Source organism: Tyto alba, unplaced genomic scaffold, assembly GCF_018691265.1.
Source record: "Tyto alba isolate M040663 unplaced genomic scaffold, T.alba_DEE_v4.0 Super-Scaffold_3, whole genome shotgun sequence".
Classification (NCBI taxonomy): Eukaryota; Metazoa; Chordata; class Aves; order Strigiformes; family Tytonidae; genus Tyto; species Tyto alba.
In genome coordinates, this window is record NW_024881304.1 from 11,503,921 (window position 1) to 11,524,430 (window position 20,510).

Sequence of the window (20,510 nt, forward strand, 5' to 3'; positions counted from 1 at the left end):
GCCTGGCCACCGCTTTGCCATGGCAGAGGTCCCTTTTAGGGTGCCTTGGGCAGCAAATCCGGGCTCTGCAACTCCAGCCCTGCCTCCGCGGGGCGGCCAGGCTGTGCGGCTGCCTCAGGCTCCAAGGCGGGGGGTGTGCTGGGGGCTGCTCAGGGGGGCGTTGCGTACGGTAGGTTGGGGTCTAAAAAGGCATGGAAGCAACAGAGAAGGACTCTGTTCCAACTAACATCCCTTGCTTCTGGATGCATTCATCCTGCCTGTAATGTCAGTTATTTTTCTTCACGCAGCAGAACGCTTATCGCCCGTAAGAGCAGACGTGATTACACGTTCCCGGAATGCTCTGTATTAAACAATCCTACCTACAGTATTGGGATTAAATAAACTAAGTCCAGGATACCAGAGAAAATTGTTGATGTATAAACATAAGCACACAGCATGTGTTTCTTAAATCTCTCTTTCTTCACCTAATTCCGAACCTGAAGTTGTATTTCCATGGTTAGCTATATTTCCCTTGTTATTACAATTAATATCTCTCACTTTAATTTATGTTTAAAAACTTCTCGACTCGGTGAGATAAAACTCTGGCCTCGTAGTTCATTTAATTCTGCTCTGTGCTCTGCATGGAAACTATTTACTGTTCTGCTATTTCAGAAAGTCCTTGCATTTGTTGTAGCTGCTTCTGAATGTAATATTGGTATAAATAAAGCACAAGGAAGAAAGCTTTCCTCAGCTAGCTGACAAGTAGAAATAATTCGTCTGTGCCTGTTGTTTTCAGTTATGAAAAGCACATTTAATACATTTCAGTTTTAATTTATTCATGCCTTCAATGTGTTCACTGCACACAAGACCATAAACATTATAAAATACTAGACCAAAAAGCATTAGATAGAACCTAAAATGATCAAAAATATATTTACCCCCTTCTGTGATCTTATTATTTCATGTAAACCACTGTGATTTCACACTGAAATAATTATCATTAGTCCAAGGCACGCACATGCACACACACATATACACATACACGTGCACTCAAGGAAAAAAATGTTACTTTCAGGGTATGTTATCTCACCTTTGTGATCTCTTAGAGTTGATTATATACACCCATTGTAAAAGAAACAACTTCAATTAAGTATGAGAACAATCCTCATTTGCATTCTGATAATCACGAACCATAGCTACGCTTAAATGTTTCTAGGAAAACAGTGTTAAAAACTTTTGGCTTGATTTAACCCATTTTGACACCAGAGTTCACTGGTGTGATCAACATGTCTGTCCCGCAAAAGGCTAATTTTGGTGCGCTTACTGTACAGGTAGGGTCAAATAGCAGCAGAATTTCCATTTTTTCATGCAAGCAGTTACTTTGTTCTTATTTGCACACCTGTATTTTGCATCCATATGCATTTCAAGTTCCTGTTTATCCTTCACTACATGCCATACACACAAGGACCCTAATTTTTAAGAATTCTACCGAATGGCTTCATTTATTTGCCGGCGACAGTTTGCCTAAGAGAACACGCTGCACACACGCAGGCATACACACATGCACCTTCCGACAGCAAGATGGGATTGGAAATGCATCGGATGATTACCTTTACTATCCTAATGAGAGTTTTCAGTTGGTAAATGTGAAGCTGCAGGTCCATGCGGTCTGTCAGCCAGGTGCAGACAACATTCATCGAGCTGGTGTACCATTGCTGCAAGAGAGACAGGACTTCTCCAGCAACCACGTTAGGGCTGCGTGCTGTGCCCTGAACAGCACAGGCTGCACCCAGCACCCAGTCAGCACCAACCTCTCCCACTAGCCAGCCTGTTCATGGGCTACCACAGACTTAGAGGGGGTCACAGGCACCCTCTTTCACACGGAATTTCCGTGCGTGAGTTTTTAAATTTTAGTAACAACAAGAATAAACTAATTAGGAGGGGTAGTGGCCACCAGCAACGCCGCAAGGTTTTTGTAATCTGGTTTTGCCGTTGGTGGGACTTGCCAGCAGCGGTGTGTGCTTGGCCCCATCCATTTTTTAACCCATTCCCGCACCCAGTGAGAGCAGCCCTGCCTTTATGTGTGTCAGACCCACACTCAAGCTACTTACCGTCTTGAAAGTCAAACATAACCAGCCACGGGGTGAGTCTGGTTCCCTGATGGCGAGTGGGGGGAGGCTCGTGCGGGGCAAGGGTTGGCTGCGGGGGAAGATGCTGGTGCAAGCGCCCGCCCAGGCTGCGCGGGCAATGCTTTGGTTTCACCCTCACAATTAGGAAAGATGGAAAAGCAGCAAACAAACGAGCTCGTTTTAAGCTGCTGAACTCACAGGGCCCTTCCAGGGGCTGAGATTTTGCTGCCTGTCTGTGAAAAAGGCTTGCAGCTGTGTGGCAGCAGCCTGCCAGCCCTGCAGTGCAGGACGTCTCCGGTGGGCTGTGGATCGGGTCCCCCACTCACGCAGGGCTGGCATTGCACGTCTGACGCCACACAGACAAGCAGTGAGCCCTTGAGAGAAGGAAAAGCAGGGGCTGTGACAGAGGCGGGGTGGGGGGGGTGCGGCATGACAACCCACCCCCCCTGCCCGGCGCTCAGTACAACGGTTGATTAGAAAGTGGTCTGCACATAGAAACCCATCACACCTCTGTATGCACAGTCACACCCTCCTCTCGCAGTCTCCTACCCGCACACAGCTCAAAACCTATACTGCAGACCAGCTGCAATTAATCTAGAACCAGTTAAAGATTAAAAAAAAAAACCAAACTCACTGGCTCAGTTTATAAAAATCGTGATCGAGCACCGTCCAGGTTAGGCTGAAATGCAGCTCCCTCCCAGCTAGCCTAGACCCTTGCATCAGTCTAGCACAGGTATCGCTGCCTCCCTTCCCTACACCTTTGGGTGAGGGTCTCTGGCACAGAAACATGCCCTCTTCCCTCATTGCTACAGCCGCCAGCACCGCAGGTGAACGGAGATGACCGAATAATCTGTAATTGCAAAACAGAGGCCGATGACTTACTACTGGCTTCCTCCTTTCAACAGCGGCCGAGAGGCCAGCGCCTGCCGGCGAGCAGCGTGTGCCCGGCGCTGCGGGACCTGCGGCCCCAACACCGGCAGCTCCAACACCTACCCTGGGTAGGGCTTAGCTGGCAGGATCGGGCCCACGGACACTGCTGTCCCGCGGCACCCGCAAGCTGGCACAAGGCCCACCAAAGCGAACAGACGAGTCCGAGCTAAGCCAGCCCAGCGACACACCAACGCGGGCTCAGCACGCAGTCCTGAACCGTACGGTAACGCACGCGGGAGTTGCTACCCAGCACCAGGAGCAACGGTTAGTCCTGCTGCACGGGGATGCTCCTGTACTCCTGTGCTGTTTCTGCACCACCTTTTAATAAAATGGAGGAAATAAAGGGGTGGAAGAGTCACCAAAGAAACGGCACGTGGTATTCTCCTGCTTGATGCTTACACCTTGGGCAACTTGTAGCAGAGATTCCTGCTGGCCCTTTATCTTCAGGACAGAGACCTGGCAAGAGCCAAGAGCTCAAAAGAAACTGAGACAGGCAAGCAGGAGCTCTGTCCGTGACAGAAATCAAGCTCAGACACTGTTAGCTGTCACTCAAGGTCCTGACATCAGATTGGGGTTGAACTGTGAGTGAAGCACCCTGGTTAGCCGGGGAAGGCCTGGCCAGCATAGCAGACTTGAAGGTCTGGTGGGTCTTCATACCTTCCAATCCACCAGACTAGTCTGAGAGGTCAGAGCATCCCTGGATATCCCCAGAAAGCCCCGGGTGCCTGTGGGTGCTGGGACAAAGACCCAGGAGAGCCAGCAGCCAGCTGGGGGGGTGCGTGGCATAAAGTGGCTGCTGTCACGGGGGGATCTGCCTGGGTTCACTTGTAATGCTAGGGGCCTCCATGGGCAAACCAGAGAGAAATCACTGATGTTTATAACATTACCTCTCTGCAATCAGCATGCTTAAATGAATTATGCTCTTGGGTGACATTAGGTGTGACCTGGGGCTGTGCTGGCACACAGATGCCCAGGTCACCCAAACGCTTCCTTCCACCACCTCTTTAAATCAAAACCCACAGAAGCACAAAGCGACCGTATGTTACATGTGCACACCCTCTCCCTTCCACTGCTGCCTTCCACAAAACGATCTGCCGGGAGTTTATGTCCCCTCGAAATGAGAAGTCCCCGGCAGGGGCAGGTCCTGCCATTTCAGTTTGCCCCGTGCCACGCACACCTACATGGCTGTATTGGATCCGAAACAGAAACTATAATCTCTGCCTGGAGGTTATCAGCAAGGTGATTTTCCCGCTGTGAGACCTTCAGATTAAGCAAAATGAAACATTTTTCTGTGCTTCTTGTAGGCACTCCAACGTGCTGGATTCTGGGGAGATGCAAACTCCTCCGAGCTGAATCTGAATCATACCCCTCTCCTCTTGAGCACTGGCTGACAAGGGCTCAGCCAGGCGTATGGCTCGGCTGCGTGAAAGGAGCTCGCTTTCTCAAAGCTAAGTCACTCCAAAGACTTTCTGCTTTATGAGAAAAAGACAAAGTCTAATTCATTGATCTTGATACACAAAACCGTCACGTCACTTCATAGAGCACACACCAACTGCTGAATTTAAGCCCTGCATATTCATAAAAATAAGTTAGCCCATAAATTAAATGTTCCCTTTAGCTATCACTAGTGTTGATGTGCTATAAGACGCACAAGCCCTCTGATTCATGACTAACCTACCAAAGAAGATAACATTTGCATATGATTATATTATTAAAAAAACAACAACAAAGCCAAATGCTCCGAAACGGAAACGTGATCATTTCAGACAAAAGAGCACAGTGTGATCCTGTCGGGCCACGGGCCACCTCGCTCTCCCTGGGTGGGTCTGCCGTGCCCCAAAGGGCAGTGGGGTACATGCCAGGTTCCTTGGGGCTCCCACTCCAGCTTCGTGACTTCTCCCCATACACAAGGTGCAGAGGGCACGGCCCCAATACTGAACTTTGGGGCCTTGCCATGGGGCTGCAACACATTTCGGGCACATTTCTGGAACCCCAGCACCAGCTAAGCTGTGGCACGGGCACACCGAAGTAACTAGTACAAATATATTTTCTGAAAAATTCCTCACACCTGGTCGTAAAGAACAAGTAGACCTCACTGATGCTCCCAGGCCCACAGACCTCAACTCCGCATATATCTCGCTGCTGCACACACACGACTGATGCTAGCTGGCATCCCTGTCCACCACTCGGAGGACCATTTACACTCGGAGTCGGGGGGCACAGCGTGAGGGATGGCCACACATCCACTGGGATGTCAGCAGGGAAGGGACCAGAGCTCCCTTGGAGGCACACCACAGCCCCCGCTGCCTGCTGTGGCCGGGCTAACAACAGAGGAAATGCAAACAGAGGCTCTTTGGATGCTCTCAGAGCCCAGTAACAGCAAGTAGATACTGTATTTGCACCGCCAGGAATTCAATCCCTCTTTCAGGTTGCTCCTCCCGTTCTGCTTCTGTCTTTCACAGCGACCCTCATTGCGGGGTGCTAGCCTGGGTAGGCGAGGTGGGCCACGGGCTGGCTGGGATGCTGCTGGACGGGCATTAGAGGACCTGGAGCATGCCAAAGGGTGGGATTCCACGGCTGCCCAGCCAACATCCCAACCAGCTCAAGCAATAAGCTTCCTCATCCCCCACCTCCCCCCCGCCTTTTTTTTTTTTTTTTTTTAATGCAAAAGCATGATCAATAAGTTGCTGAAATAGCAAGTTTGTCTCCGAATACATAAATTGCAAAAATTGATATGAATAAATCTGCAAGTAACACAGAGTGTGGCACATTTTTTCAAAAAAAAAAAAAGCCCTGTTCTGGGTTCCTGCGCTTTCCGGGAGGTGGTGTCATTACACATACCCAGGAACATCTGCAAACCCCCGTCTTCTTTGGTGTGAGCTGAATGGAAGCATGACCTCCTGTTCCTTGCCATGAACCTTGAGTTCACACTCATATTTTACATGTTACAGGAAGCCACAGCTCACCCCAGGGGTGCTGCAAACAGAATCTCGTAAACCAGATGCAACACTGCTTCTTAAGGCACCTGAAGGAGCTGTATTCTTCATTCAAAAGCTTACATACTAGTAGCTTAAGGTCACTTCAGCTTTTGTAAAGAGTGGGACAAAACCAGGAATGCTTATAGGGCTGGGTTGTCAGCAGGGTAGCAGAGGGATTACAAGGAACCTGTGACTCTGCCTCTTTCTGCCTTTACTGGTAGTTTTTTTGTGTGTGAACAAGTGCCATACAACAGATTGAGGCTGGTATAAAGGCCTGGGACTGTGCAAGAGCACCCCGCTGAGCCTCAGCTGTGCTTGCAATTAGCAATAGGCATGAAATGATTATTGTTGTGGTGGCTGATGGCAATCTGAAGTGACAAGTTTTATGGGGGAAGTTGTAGTAGGGATGTTCAGCAAGTTTCTGCAAACCATTAATCGAAAGCTGCAGCACAGTTTAGTCAAAGCTATTTTATGTCATTCCAAAGGTCTCACAAGGATGCTGAAAGAGTATTTTTCTGCTCTCAGTGCCTTGGAATGGAGTTTTTCTAGGTCAGGGATTCTTTACTGCCCTATTTAGTGTCAAAAATACCCATTTGCCTCAAATTAGCAGAAAGCTTGTAGTTAAGGGCTAGAGATTAGGCATACAAAATTACTCAGCAGGTGACTGCTGGGTGGATTTGGGGGTTGAGAAGTCTTTAAAACTGACTACAAGACATTATATACTTCCGACAAAAGAACATAGTAATCCTACCTGCTTGCTTTAACCACTGTTGTTTGTCTATTATTATGTGCTTTAATGCTCATAAGAGCAAAACTATTGGTGATACTACTCAATTACCATAGTAACTCTCCCCTGTGACCTCTCATTTCAGTACTTGCTTTCCAACCAGAACCAATCCAAGCAGGGCAAATCTATTTAAAACTGTGACACACACTGCACAAGGAGGCTCCAAACGCCGGCTGGCTCCCTCTCTTTGTCCGGGACATGGACTTGTTTTGAAATGCTGAAAGGCAGCTTTGAAATGAAGCCTTGAATTCAAGGTGTTTCAAAGGTGAGGGACTGGATGTCGGGCGGCTGCCGCCGCAGCATCCCCGAGCCAGCCAGCACGGAGTGAGGGGACCACAGAGGTGGGAAGGAAGAGAGGAACGGGCTGACTGGGAGTCTTATTTTTCAAAGGAAAACCAAACCTGCTCTCACACAACAGCCCTCTCTCAAAGCGACTCGAGCAGCCAGGAGAAAAAAAAAAAAAAAAAAAAAAAAAAAGAATTAAAAAATTACCGACTCTTTGTATCTGGTGTTTGCGACCCCGTCCAATGGGCCAGAAGCTCAGCTGGTGGAAAGCACAGCGGGGCTGTGCTGATTTACAACTGCTGACAGTACGTGACAGCCGACAGAGCCGTGTCCAGCCCCATCCCGGGCGGCTCCGAGATCAAATTGGGAATTCGGCGTTGTCACACGCCTTCACGGCAGCCACCTCCCCTTGGCAGGTGTCGTCGCGGCAGGGCAGGCGGGGATGCAGACGCCGCAGCTCAGGACCGGGCGCTGTGGGGACCGGCTCCACGCAGACAGCCGCCAGCCTCGCGCCGAGACTCGCGCGGTGGAAGGGAGCCGGAGCTCTTCTGGTGGAAGCTGGCCTGCCCAAGGGACCGCGCTGCGGCGTTCGCCCACGGCGCGCCCGGTGCGCGCACGCGGCCGGGTTTGCGCACACGGAGCTGGCTGCGGGCCCGCAGCCCGAAGCCCGAGCTGCTCGGCGGCAGTCGTGGAAGGACCGTTCTTGTCCCTCCAATCTTCCGTGGCCGCCGAAGCGTTCCTCTCCACCTTCCTGCAATGTTTCTTCCACTGTCATTGATCCCAAGCAGTCATTGCAATTACAAAAAAACGGGTAAAGACGGTAAGCGTGAAGCATAGAGCCTCATGGCCAGTGCAGCTTCCTGCTCTTTTCTTTCAAAAAAAAAAAAGACACGTTCGCATCAAGCCTGCCCATACGGGGCAGCGTACTCAATCCCAGTTTGAGAGCCTCCTCTGAAGGCCAACTCAGCCGGGACGCTGGCTGTGGATGAGCGGTGGTGGGACAAGGTGTGCCTCTTGCCCTGCTCCCAGCCAGCGCTGGCGAGGTCTCAGCTGGGCTGCCAGAGCTGAGCCCTGGCTACTTCTCAGGCTCTGTTTTGGAAATCTGGGTTTTCTCTTGCTGCAGAAGAAGACGTGCGGTCCCCCAGGCTGACCCACAGCCAGAAGAGTCGGGGAAGAGCAGGAACAGGGCCTTGGTGACACAAGTGTGTCTGAAAATCTTAAGCTACATGGAGGTGGCCCCCAAGGGGGACGTGGCACAGCCGAAGCCGGCAAAGAGCCATAGTCCCTCAGGCACACATGTAGCTCTGGCCCCCAGTATCGATGAGGAGATGGGAACAGACCTTCTGCCACACGATGAAGGAGGAAGAGGCATATTTCCCTGCTGCACACATACGTTTTCTGGATGGCAAGAGGACACCTGCCCACGCAGCAATCCCAACCCCACACATTCATCAATCTTTCTTCCCACCACTCAACAAAACCCATCCTCTGCGCTGGCTATCACCCCACGGTGCCCTGCTTACAGGCTCCCTGTCCCCTGCCATTTGCCGGGGGACCAGAAGAGCCATCCAAAGGCAGATCAGCATTTTGAGCTACAAAATCTGCTCTGATGCAGAGGGCCAAACCCGCAGCGGGGTCAGCAGCTCAGCCTCACAGGCAATGAACATCTGGCTCGGTCGTGTCCCGGCTGTGGCCACGGGTGGCATCGATAATAACCCAGTGACGCTTTCAATTTACACCTGTCAAGGATTTGGCCCACTTGCCCAGCCTGGCAGGGGCCAAGGCTCAGGGGCTGAGTATTGCATCTCGGTAAGTGCCTGGGTTTTCCAGAAGCAGAGAAATTGGTGTGACATTGCCCATGTTACAGAAACAAAGTTTAGCGGCTGTGGATCTAAGAGCACACAGCTAACCAGAAAATAAGCAATGAGTTAATATCACAGGCATTGATCAGCTAGTCTTACAATTAATGCTTCCAATAAAAAAAAAAAAAAAAAAGCTCCCCCTTTTTATTCAACAGAATAAGAAATTAAACACTTGTGGGCTCATTCTAAAGAATGAATGAAATTGAATAAGCTACCTAGCACTTGAGATTCCCAGCGAGTGCTTGAATAGAGCAAACCTCCTGAGTTGAATGGATTGCCTTTTGGGACCAATTTGTCTCTTTTCACTCTTTATTCCTCCTTTTTTGCTGACAGATGTACAAAGGCGGAACTGCGCTGTGCAGCTTAGCTACATGCACCCACAGCAGCTGTCACTTTTGTCGAGCAAGTTAATCAAGCAAATGCCACCATATCCCACTTTCTATAAGGAACAACATGTTATAGACAGTAGTCTTGGGAGACGGGGAGGGAGGGAGAGAGACTTTATTTTAACTTTGAGTAGCTGGTATTTTTTTTTTCCCCTCTGTGTGTAAAAAAAAAAAAAAAAAGAAGAAAAAAAGAAGCAGCCAAACCTGGTAGCACAAGCTGACACTTTTGTTTTCCCATAGAACAAATATTTAATATGATTTTAACTCTAATTTGTACTAAAGGGAGACCTGTCCGGTTTTAATTAAATTTAGGAGACTTAGGGGAACATGGTTAAAAAAGAAATGGAGGCTTTTTGTTTGCCTTAACGCTTGTTGATAATAATATATTGATTGCCAATTGCTAAGCCCAAAAGATTAGTGTAGTAAATACTATTATCTGAATGCCACAAGTGAAGTGCTAGCTTCCCGTCCCTGCTTTTCCCTTTGTGAGGCAGTTTGAATCACTGGTTGTTATTTATACATTTTCTTTGATAAAACCAACTTGTGTGGCTGATTTTTTTTAAACCCTGCCTCATTAAGTGCATAATAGCATTTACGTGTGGGGCTTTCTGCTTTTTAGCCTTTCAAGCTTAAGCTTATATTCCTCTCTCACAACCATGTTTCAAAACTTGGGATGTTCACAAACAATTGGATACACACCAATATTGTATATATCAGATGCTCTCTTGCTATTGCCAAAGACTAGAAAATAACAGAACATTATCCACAAAGAGTAAATAAATAGTTATCATCCTGCTATGCTGCCACACGCCAGATAATAACACTGTCCGATCATTAGGTAGCTTTTCTATTGCACATAATTCTTTAAGAGCATATACCCTCGTTAGGTATGCAAAAGTCGACATCAAAAGTAGGTCTCTCAGTGTAGCTCTACAGAGCACAGAGCAGCAAAGCAGTGAGAGGGCTACAGGCAGCCTCCGGTTTGCTATTAGAAAGATTAATTTCCACCCCCTCCCTTCCATTCACACACTTTGGAAAGTACCTTCTCTTTCAGAAAATAAATCTAAGTTTTGGTAACAGATTGCAGTGTTCTAATTTAACTTCTCTGCAGGGCCTTTGGTTTGGTATGTTCAGAAACAGAGTGCAAAAATTGGAAGCGTTTGGGATACGTGAACTCTTTGCCAAACTCTGGACTCTACGCTTGCACCTCACCCCTACGAGCAAACCCTCCACCAGCTGCGCTCGGCAGCCCTGCCTGCGCCTGGGCAAGCGGTCCTCACAACAGGCAACAGGACCCTCATTTTCGGAATCAAACCTCTCAAATTATACATTAAATTATAGAAAACCAGTAAAGTGCTAACAACTTAATAAAAATCTCCTGAAACCCCAAGGTCCCGTTTTTTAAAATAAAATTTACCATTTTATTCTATCAAAGCCTCGTGAAGCTGTCTGGAGTCTCCCAGGTCACACTCACACTGAGCTATTACTGAAATAAATGGCTGTACTGTGTTTTACTGGGATTTTTTGTACCACTAAAATGCTGTCACTGCAAGTACACACAGCGAATTCTTCAACATCCACCCCAGTGCTGTGATTTCTGGATGCATTTTACTCTATTTTATATTCCTTGACTATGATATTTTATTCACATTGACAACATAGCTATACAAGGAAGTTACAAAGTCAAAGGGGCTCGATATGAAAATAATTTGTATTATTATTTAATAAAGTCAAGGTCCCAGAGTTGCCTAATAGGGTTAAGCTGCTAGCCAGGGCAACTCATCATCTGTCTAGGATGCAAATGGCATCACCGAATTATATTATCTTTCCCCCCCCCCCCCCCCCCCCCCCCTTCCCTTCCCAAAAATAAACTACAAAAAAACTTTGAATTGCACAAGAGCTCTGCCTTCAACCAGGGAGAAGAATTCAGAATGAAAGCTGAAACGCAGACCCAGGCGCACTGAAGTGCCGCACGCTTTTTGCAGTACATATGGCACCTGAGATCACCCACTGTTTGGGGAGCTCAGCAACAGGGCGTGCTCAGGCTGGCGCGTCACCCTTAATTGGCTTGAAGTCGGACCCGCTGGGGCTCGGCAGGTCGGTGCCACGGGTGTTAATGGGAGAACTCCTTGTGGGTACGTTTTCTGAGTGTGCCGGTGGGCTGGCACAATTCCCCACTCGCCAAAGGGCCACCACTCATCCTGCACGCTCCTCGCTGCAAATTTCTCTCCGCTCTTAACCCCAGATTATTTCAGTCCTTTTCAGGGAGGAAAAGGAGGATCGACATCTTTCATGCCGGTGGGGCCAAGGTCCCCAGCAAAACAAGATGCCCGAGAAGATCATCTCCGGCACTCCCCGCTTTCGGTGCTGCACAAATCAGTTAACACCTACACGTGTTTTGTGCAGCTGCAAGCCCCCACGCCGCGCTGGGGGGGCGTTTGTTTATGCCGCCTGGCAGTGGCTTCGCAGACAACCCGTGCGCTCTCGTCACACAGGCAGAGGTTCCCCGCTGCAGGTACACAGCCGGAGCGAGCAGCGAGGGACCTGCAGGGGGTACGCTTCACCAGAGGAGGAACAACTCCACTGCTGGGGATAAAATGGCTTGTACTTATTCAGGCATTCCTGAGCTGTACGTCAGGGTGGTCCACCCGGCTAGCCAGATGCCAAAATCTTTGCCTAGGCATCCTCACATCCCTGGCAGAGGTGAGGGCAGGGCAGCCTCAGGGCGCGACACGGCAATGACCCTGAGCTTTCTCCCCGGGGTGGATCGCGGTGAAAGAGCCACCGCAGCGCTGGCTCAACGGGCGGATGCAGTGTCCAGTGCTCACCGTGATCCGGGAAGGAAGGTCACAGACGCCAGTCCTGGCGACACCTCTGACTTCTCTCCTACTCACTGTCTCCTCAAAGCAGGGACACCCAGCGAAGGCAGGCACCCCCCCGTTTGCAGGCTCTGACCCTTGGCGGGTGCCTCCTTTCCCCTCTGAGACAGGACAGCACCAATCCTCACGCATCACAGTCCACATCTGCAGAAAATGCTGCTTTTTCAGGCAACCTGTCCTGGCTACGCGCACCCCTGAGCCTTTACGGGTGCGCTGCCACGCAGCAGCCCCTGTACCTGCACGCAGGGACTGAGCTCCTAACGGGGCCCTGAGTACCCCGTCAGGTTGGCTCTGGGTGCTGGGCCCTCGTTGTAGATACAGCTCAGCAAAGTGCACAGCACTTGCTGGGAACTGTTAAATAAAACCCCCAAAAACCTGCTGCTTTGCAGGATTTTGCAGACCTTGGTTTTCCTAAATGAGAGCTTCTGCATAAAAAAATATAAAGGCGCACACACACAAACCCACTTCTGTATGGATGCTAGTTCTCAAATACTTTTTTTAACCTATAAAATATTCTCTGCTTATTTCCATTTTTCAAAAAAGAAATGAAGTTGACATGTTAAAATCTGAGTTTCTATATAAAGCAGCTTAGTAAAACACAATATCCACACAGCGTGCTGCTTTTTTCTGTCCCGATTCCAGGGCCCTGTTAGTGCAAGGCAGCGATGGTATAACTGGATGCGAAGTTGCTCAATAAGCTGCAATACAGTAATGCATGCTATGGAATACTTTAACTATACTTGTTATTAAGATTAATTGAATACTGTCACAAAGTGGGACTTGGTAGACTTTAGCTGGCTCTTTTATAGCCTGCAAATTTCAAAAAAGCAGCTAGAGGCTGCCCGGGTATCTTAGCCCTGAGGGTTTTGCGAGCGTGGGAGGGAGCAGCATCCCTGGTATCATTCCTTGGGTTACACACTGGAGAAAACGCATTCCCTGCCCGAATCCTGCTAAGCATTTTTGAATGCCGATATCGTACATCCAGGGCGAGGTTTAAAGGAGCACTGGGGAAGGAAAAAGCTGCAGATCAAGAGAAAAGAAGTGACGTGGGACGGCTAATCTCACATGCACCGCTGGCTGGTGCGGGCAATGGCCGCAATTATGTGGGGCTGGATTGTGGGGGAGAAAAGGAAAAGAGGGATTGGAGGTGCTGCTGGAAATCAGACAATTCATTGTCCGTGCAGGGGCCGTGGGCTCACCCCTGTGCGTACCGGGGGGTTTCTTTGGGCAAAGGCCCTTTGCACAGCCCAGAGCGGGGAGCAAACGTCGGCAGCCGTGCCGGCGAGCTGGGGGCTCGGCTCCACACATCTGCCGGCACCGGGATGTCCCCACCTTCCCGTGCTCCTCACACCCCGACTCAGCTGGCACCCACGCAGGCTGGGGTTCACGGGGAACGCCAGCACCTTCAGGCTCTCCTTCCTGACAACCCACAAGGCTGGAGCTTCAATAAGCTAAGGCCTCTTAAACAAAGCTGGAAGGCAGCTTCAGCTCAGAGCGTACTATGCGACTCATACGCAGTTATAAATGTGCACGGGCAGCTCCTGGTCAGGGACCAGAGAGGCTGCTCGGAAGAAGGCTCTTTCCAGATACAGGATGCCTTGCTGCCTGCAATGTGGCACGATGGCACCTCTTCCCCAAAACCTACGTTGGCTACTCATGCCTACCAGGAAATAAATGATCTTTCACTCAGTGCTGGCCCTAAAACAAAAATCTCTGACACTCAAAAGCACTGTGCGGATGATGTTAGCAAGCCTGTGCTGACCTTAACGTAACAGAGCAATCAGTCTGCCTTCTTAGAATGATTAATGGAAAATCTCCTCTGGAAAAGAAACCAAATTAACTGTCTTCAGCCAAATGTCTACTGGAACACAAAAAGCTGTTCTGATAAAGACATTTAGGAGGGAAAAAACCCCCTTACGAGCACATAAAATCCAGTGACAGATCTAGGACTTATTTTATTAAGACTCCCCCTAAGATAAATTAAATGGGGCTTGCTTAAATGAGCACTTCAGGAAAGAAGCCTTGCTAAGGGGAATGCAGGAGAGGCGGGAGGCCACGCGCGAGTGCGTGCGTGCTGCCGCGTGAAGCTCGCACAGGGGAGTATAAAAGGACGAGGGCTGGCTCCGAGGAGCAGTGTCTGTGCTAAGCTCTGCTCCTCGCTCCTGTGTGGCTCCGAGAGGGCACATGGGAAGAAAAAGAGGCTGCAGAAGGATGGTTCACACTGTGTCCCCTCAGGACAAAGAACCTGTCCTTTCCTAGAAGATAGAAGGACAATTGCTATCACATTTTATTTTCCCTTTTTCCAAGCAAAGGTCCCTGCAAGTGGGACTGGCTCCAGGTCTGGGTCCAAGTGCTGCTGAGCCAGCCAAGGGCTGCGGCAGCCTCTGCAGCGAAAGCTGCGCTGCTCCGGCTCCTCCAAAGATGCACGGGGGGAAAAAAACCCACAAGCTGCACTTCCTAGAGATCAATCTGTCTAATTGTCTTCATTTCACAACTCACTCGGGAAGGGGGGGAGAGGGAAGGAAGAAAAAAAAAAAAAGCAAAAAACAACGCAGAAGAAATAGCTCAGTGGAGGCCATATCAGGATGGGAGTGGGAGAGAGTTAGTGCCCTAATGAGCAGTCTAGCTGCGTAGGAGGGAAACAGGTTGTTGTCTGTCTAAGAGAAAGCAGTGAGTGCGGCTGCAAGCAGATATTAGATGGGAGCCCGGCACGCAGTCTGATATCCGTTCTTCCCCTGATCCTGCAACCCGTCCTCCTGTGAGTAATTCTAACTCACAGTGAGTAGCTCCACTGACTCACGACCAGGCTTTTGGGTTCGAGGAGGGGAAGGAGAAGGAGGGTGAGAAGGGCTCTCTTCTGGCATTTGATTGTGCCGTGCATGGCTTGCACTCCAGCAAGAAATGCCATGATCCTGCAAGCATGCCTTGAAGGAGCTGCCAAAATGCAAGTGGGTAACCCCACTGAAGGCAAAAGCTTTGATTTTAAGAATAAGCTAATGCCTAACTGTCTGCAGAGAACTTGCTGAATTAACTGGTCTGTCAACCTGTGTCTTGTAATTTTTCCGTATACTTAGGTGTGATACTAGGCTCCAAACCAGAAGGTACAGAAACAGGCTGAGCTGCCTGTGCCTTTACTGCTCCAGTAAATCAGTGAGAAGCACTCAGTCAGGTTCCTAGAATTCTGTGTAAGGATTTTGCTGAAGTCTGAGGCTCACACAGTGCCCTGCATCCCTATGGCTCACAACCTCTGACATTCACAAGTCAGTTACCAGCGAGGGCAGCCACCCTTGAAAATACGAGGACAGTCCTGAGCCATGTCCTCAGCCTCAGCACTCCTGCTGGGCTCCTGGCTGGGGAAAGGAAACAAAAATCCACCAGCTGCAACCTCAGCCTTAGGATAGCGCTAGGGCTTCCTAAGAACCCAACTGAGCTGAGCCTGAGGGACGGGACCTGGAGATAGAGCCCAGCTTGTGCCTCCCTGAGAGTGGTGGGGAGGAGGTGCTGGCTCCTCGAACAGTTGAGCCGTGGCTTCTCCTTTGCTGCTGGGAAAGGACCTGGAGCGACTGTCCCTCTGCAGTGAGGATGGCACAGGGCAGAGCAAACCCCCGGCCTCCCCCATCACCCTCCCCGCTACGCCCGCCCGGACCCCGCGGATCCCACCCCGCCATCAAGATTAAAAAAAAAGCGCCTCCGTCTTGCAGAGACGAACGGGCTCGTTTTCTCATTTCAGGAGAAAATACTCCGTCTGGTATCCCGGCTGTGACACAGACCTTCGAGGAAGCCGAACATACACAGTGACAGTGAAGTGGTAAAACTGCCTTCTGCAAAAAGCACCGTGACTACTGCCACCTCAGCGGGCTGTATCCCTGCGTGATTAAGTTCTTACCAGACTTTTTGGTAAAGGCAACCTTCCTGATCTGATAACTGCCAAGGACAAGCCAAATACGCAGGGTCAATCTATGCACATTTAATCCCCAGAAGGCAGATTAAGTGTATAATTGACCCATATAATCCATGTATCATCTCCAGTGAAATGTTTTCTATGTCCGGTTTAGGCAGACATGAGGCCCATAAGAAAGCGATCAGAGACACAGTATTACCATTGCAGTGGATTTCATCAGAGTTAGAGATGGCTTTTTAATCACTGATCTCAGAGGCTGCTAGATTTAAGCAGATGAACTAGCACTAAGCACATCTGTTTTAATCCTTATCTTCTACTCAGGCTGGTGTCTTCAAGAAGTACAAGGAGGAAAAAAATAAATTAATTTTTTTTTTTAGGTCCTTGCAGTCTTAGAAGCTTCTCTTGGTGTTTTGATCTCTCATATCAAAAGCATGTTTTTGTTTTTTTCGGTAAGATATTGAATTAATCATCAGAGAGAAAAATGCCATCTGTGCTATTTAGGGACTGCATCAGGATGCTGGAATTCACAGGATCTCGGGGAGCTCACTCGACATTCAGTAGCCTTTTGTGTACGTGCTACTCGCCTGCGGCTGGGAAGGAAATATTCTCGCTATGTTTTACATTAGTGTTTACCAATTTATGAGGAAGAAAGGTTGGCATTCACACTATCTACTAGTCAATCATAGACTTTCTGGATCACATATGCTCTGATGGGTTGAAACCTATACTGTGAGTATCTAAGGGTGTGTGTAAAGATATACACATGTACACACATGTATAAATAACTTCCACCTAAAGGGCACAACCCTTATAAGCAAAACCCCCACTGCCTTCAGACAAAATGATGGATGCATAAACTCTGATCCTATGAAATTCTGAGGGTCCCAAGCCAAAGGGGACCTGAATTTTGCAGGATTGGTCTGAAAACTCGAGATCACTCTGAAGATATTTTCCCATGTTTAAGATACACCCACCTGCCTCTACCTCATTCTTCCTATAAACAGTCACATTCTGCATATCAACTCTGCCCCCTTTCTGGGGAAAAAGTGATAAAATTTTACTTTCTACCAGGCACTACACAGAGTTTGCGATCCTCCTGCACTGAGTGCAAAGTATCAGAGTGGTTTAAATCCCAAAGCACCCAGCCATGCACAGCAATGCAGGCAGCGGATGCTACGGTGCTATTCTGAAACTCTTCTGTTACCACTGCTCTCTACCAACGGGCCCTATTACAGTGTTTTAGCTTTAAATGTTATCAAATTAGTGAGCCAGGCCAAGTAAATAAGTCATGTTACTCTGCAGTAAACAGCACTGCCAAAAAGCTAGTTAGGTTTTGATTACCAGCAGAACTCCACGATCAATCTGTTCGTTCAATGATCCCAAGAATATAAATTTTTAAAATTGAGATGACTCTATTTCGAGGGGGGAAACCCTGACTAATTTGCAGAATTAAGAGGATTAACACACAGACCACACAGAAATATTACAATAATCTTCCGCAAACACCAGTACCTCCCAAAGAGCACAGCCCTGTTCTGCAGGTGCAAGCCGGGTACACGATGCAGGGGAAGAGAAATGGTTTCTGAGCTAAGAAATCCTGACGAATGCCCCAAAAGATGCATTAACCCAGTTTCTGTTGGGAGATGGCCTAGCACACTCTGCAGCCTCAGCTCCTGGGAGGAAACAAAGGGGAAATGAACAAACGCTGGGCAGGACTGCAGAGAAAAGTGGGGATTAGGACTATCCCAGGAGCTGCAAACCCCACTGAACATGCAGTAGGCAACTTTGCACTGTGCACCTCTGCCCTTGCACTATTCACGACTGCACAGAAAGGGGATTTAGCCCTATATTGTGAGCATCTCTAACGTGATACCACTGAGAGCAGAGGAACTGCCTGCAGGCAGATTTAAACTGGTTACCTGCCACTGCTGCACGTATTACCATATAACATCCGAAAACTGAACTAAGCTTTTGGCTGGGGTAAACCAGCATTGCTGCACTAAGCCAGTGGAGGAGCTGGCCTTGAAAATGTTAATAATCTCATTGCCTGGAGAAACTCTGCAGCTAAGAGGATTGCTCCTCTGCTGCGCTGGGGGAAGCGAGAACAAAATGAGGCCCAAGTCTAATTGAGCATCATAAATACCATTTTTGATTATTTCTCTTCTCTTTCATATTAAAAAGGTATTTAGCACTTAAAGCATCCTCGGAAATTATGACCATTGCTGCAGAGACCAAAGGAGCTTAAAGACCCCGTGGCTGCGCTGCTTTGCTGTGTTAGGTGAGAGGGGCAAAGGGCTGCAGGTCTGTGGCTGAGATCAAGCTCAGGACAACCATGTTAACCATTTGCTCCTGTCCTTACCAAAGCACAGACGAACACAGCACCGATTTAAACGGGCCCAGGCGACCCCCACGTACTCCTAAACCCCGCTGCTACTGACCCGCCAGCAGCACCTCAGCTGTGCTGCGAGCCAACTTTGGGAGCAATCAGCTTCCCCAGCTGCAGCCTGGAAAAGGTGACACAGAACCGCTCAAAACATAATTCCAGTTTTTGTGTGGCTAGGGCTCAGCGCAGCCCCCTCCCTCCTTGCAAACCAAGGGCCCCACAGCTCGCCCTGCTCATGGGTGGGCACTCACATACACGAGACACGTGCGAAGATGCTGGTGGCATCGGGTCCCAGCGCCGCCCTGCCAGCACAGAGAATGGGAATGGGAACAGGGACGGGAACAGGAATGGGAACAAGGATGGGAACAGGAATGGGAACAAGGATGGGAACAGCTCCCACACGCTGCGGCTCCCGCCTGCAGCCAGCGTGGGTCAAAACAGGCAGAGCAATGTAAAAACCCTACTCTTGATTATTTTATTCCGCATCGACCAGGGTGATTCAAGGAAAGCAGGGAGGGAAGGAAAGGTTTTGCACTTTTCGCTTCCCACCAAGGTAGCTGCTCTTTTTTTTTCATGTCAATTATTAATTTCTTTAAAATATGGCTTGGTAAAACTAACTACAAGTGGATCAAACTGAAATCAATATTTGTGCTAATTACAGCCTTTTGAAAATTGGAAAAAATGGCCCAAAGGGTACAAACACACCAACTGTGAATCACAGGGAAAGGATGAGGGAAAAGGCAGTGTGGGCATTGAAAAGAACAGTCCAGATGAGCTCTGGAAATTTAACTGCTCATGGAATAAATTTCAACACAAACGAGCAATGCACTCGCAGGCCTGCTGCAGATGGAAGCGACAGTCTTTTGTTTTGTGTTTTGTTTTTTCTCCCCATGCCTGCTCGATGGGTGCTTTGCGTCTGGTGCTCTGCGCTGCAAACTCTCCCCGGAGCGAGCACGCGTGGCGCCCGGAGGAGGCACTGCCGTGCTCCGTGCATGAATGAGGCATTCTCAGTGGATATGGGTCATGCTAGTAGATGTACACAGTAAGATTATTTGACTCTAATTCATGCCACTTGATATAATGTGATAAAACATTTGACATGAGAGATAAGTTCCATTTTAATCCGATAAGGTATGGGGGGAAAGAAAGAGTGGGATTGTAAAGGAGGAAGAGGTTTCTAAGGGACAGGTAATGCGCAGAAAGAGAGGTATTGAGTGAAGGAGGAAGTTGGTTGGGAAAAAAAGCAGCTTTCCCTGCACACTGAGGAAGCAAACGAGCGAGTAAAGAAAGCGAAGAAGGTTGTTACAGTTCCAGAGCTGGGAGACTGAAAAATGGCACTGCTGAGAAATGAAAGAAGGAAAATAGGAACAGAAGCTGCTTCAAACAGAAATCGATATATGGACAAATACCCTAAAGGAGACTGAAACACTAATGCTACAGGCTGGCCATCAACAGAAAACCTTCGCTATAGAACAGCTACGAGGACAGAAAGGCTATAACGTGACAAGAGCAACAGAAACAGAGATATTGGTTAACATGCATCCAAATCCAAAACAAACGGGCATCACAGGTCACTGTTCTCTTACAGTCCAATGAATTTATCTTGTGCAACAGAAAAATAGCTCTGAACATCTGGGTCAGTTCCTACCATTCCATCTTTAACAAGGAGACCATGTCTCAACTTTACCTTTGGTGTCAGACACCATAAGATGGTCCTCCTGAAATACAAAAGACCATTCCTAATCAGCTCTGTTTTGTTTAGCTTTTAAAATTAAAATTTTAGTGAGCTTAATTCACTGTCAGTTTTGGACTGCTTGTCAATGAAACACACTGAAAAATGTGCAGAAGAGATGGCCCTCAGCAAACGCATCTGCCAAAAACCTGGTTCAAATTTTAACAGTGAGAACAATGACCAAGATGTTCTGTCACAGAGAGATTTTCCACAAGCTTAAACATAGTAAAGGGCTCTCTTAGAAGATGCTGTTCCCTTAAAATCCACGCACAGACAGAC

The 20,510-nt window shown here is 48.7% G+C and overlaps 1 protein-coding gene across 20 annotated transcripts in view; it reads right to left on the reverse strand.

Annotated features, from left to right (window-relative positions):
* Positions 1-20,510, reverse strand: part of CADPS (calcium dependent secretion activator) — a 220,897-nt gene that overhangs the window by 1,541 nt on the left and 198,846 nt on the right. For all 20 annotated transcript variants that reach the window (XM_042799818.1, XM_042799816.1, XM_042799817.1 and 17 more), the window contains one exon: positions 1,590-1,694. In XM_042799818.1, coding sequence (XP_042655752.1) covers positions 1,590-1,694 — 105 coding nt within the window. The remainder of the gene's footprint in view (positions 1-1,589; positions 1,695-20,510) is intronic.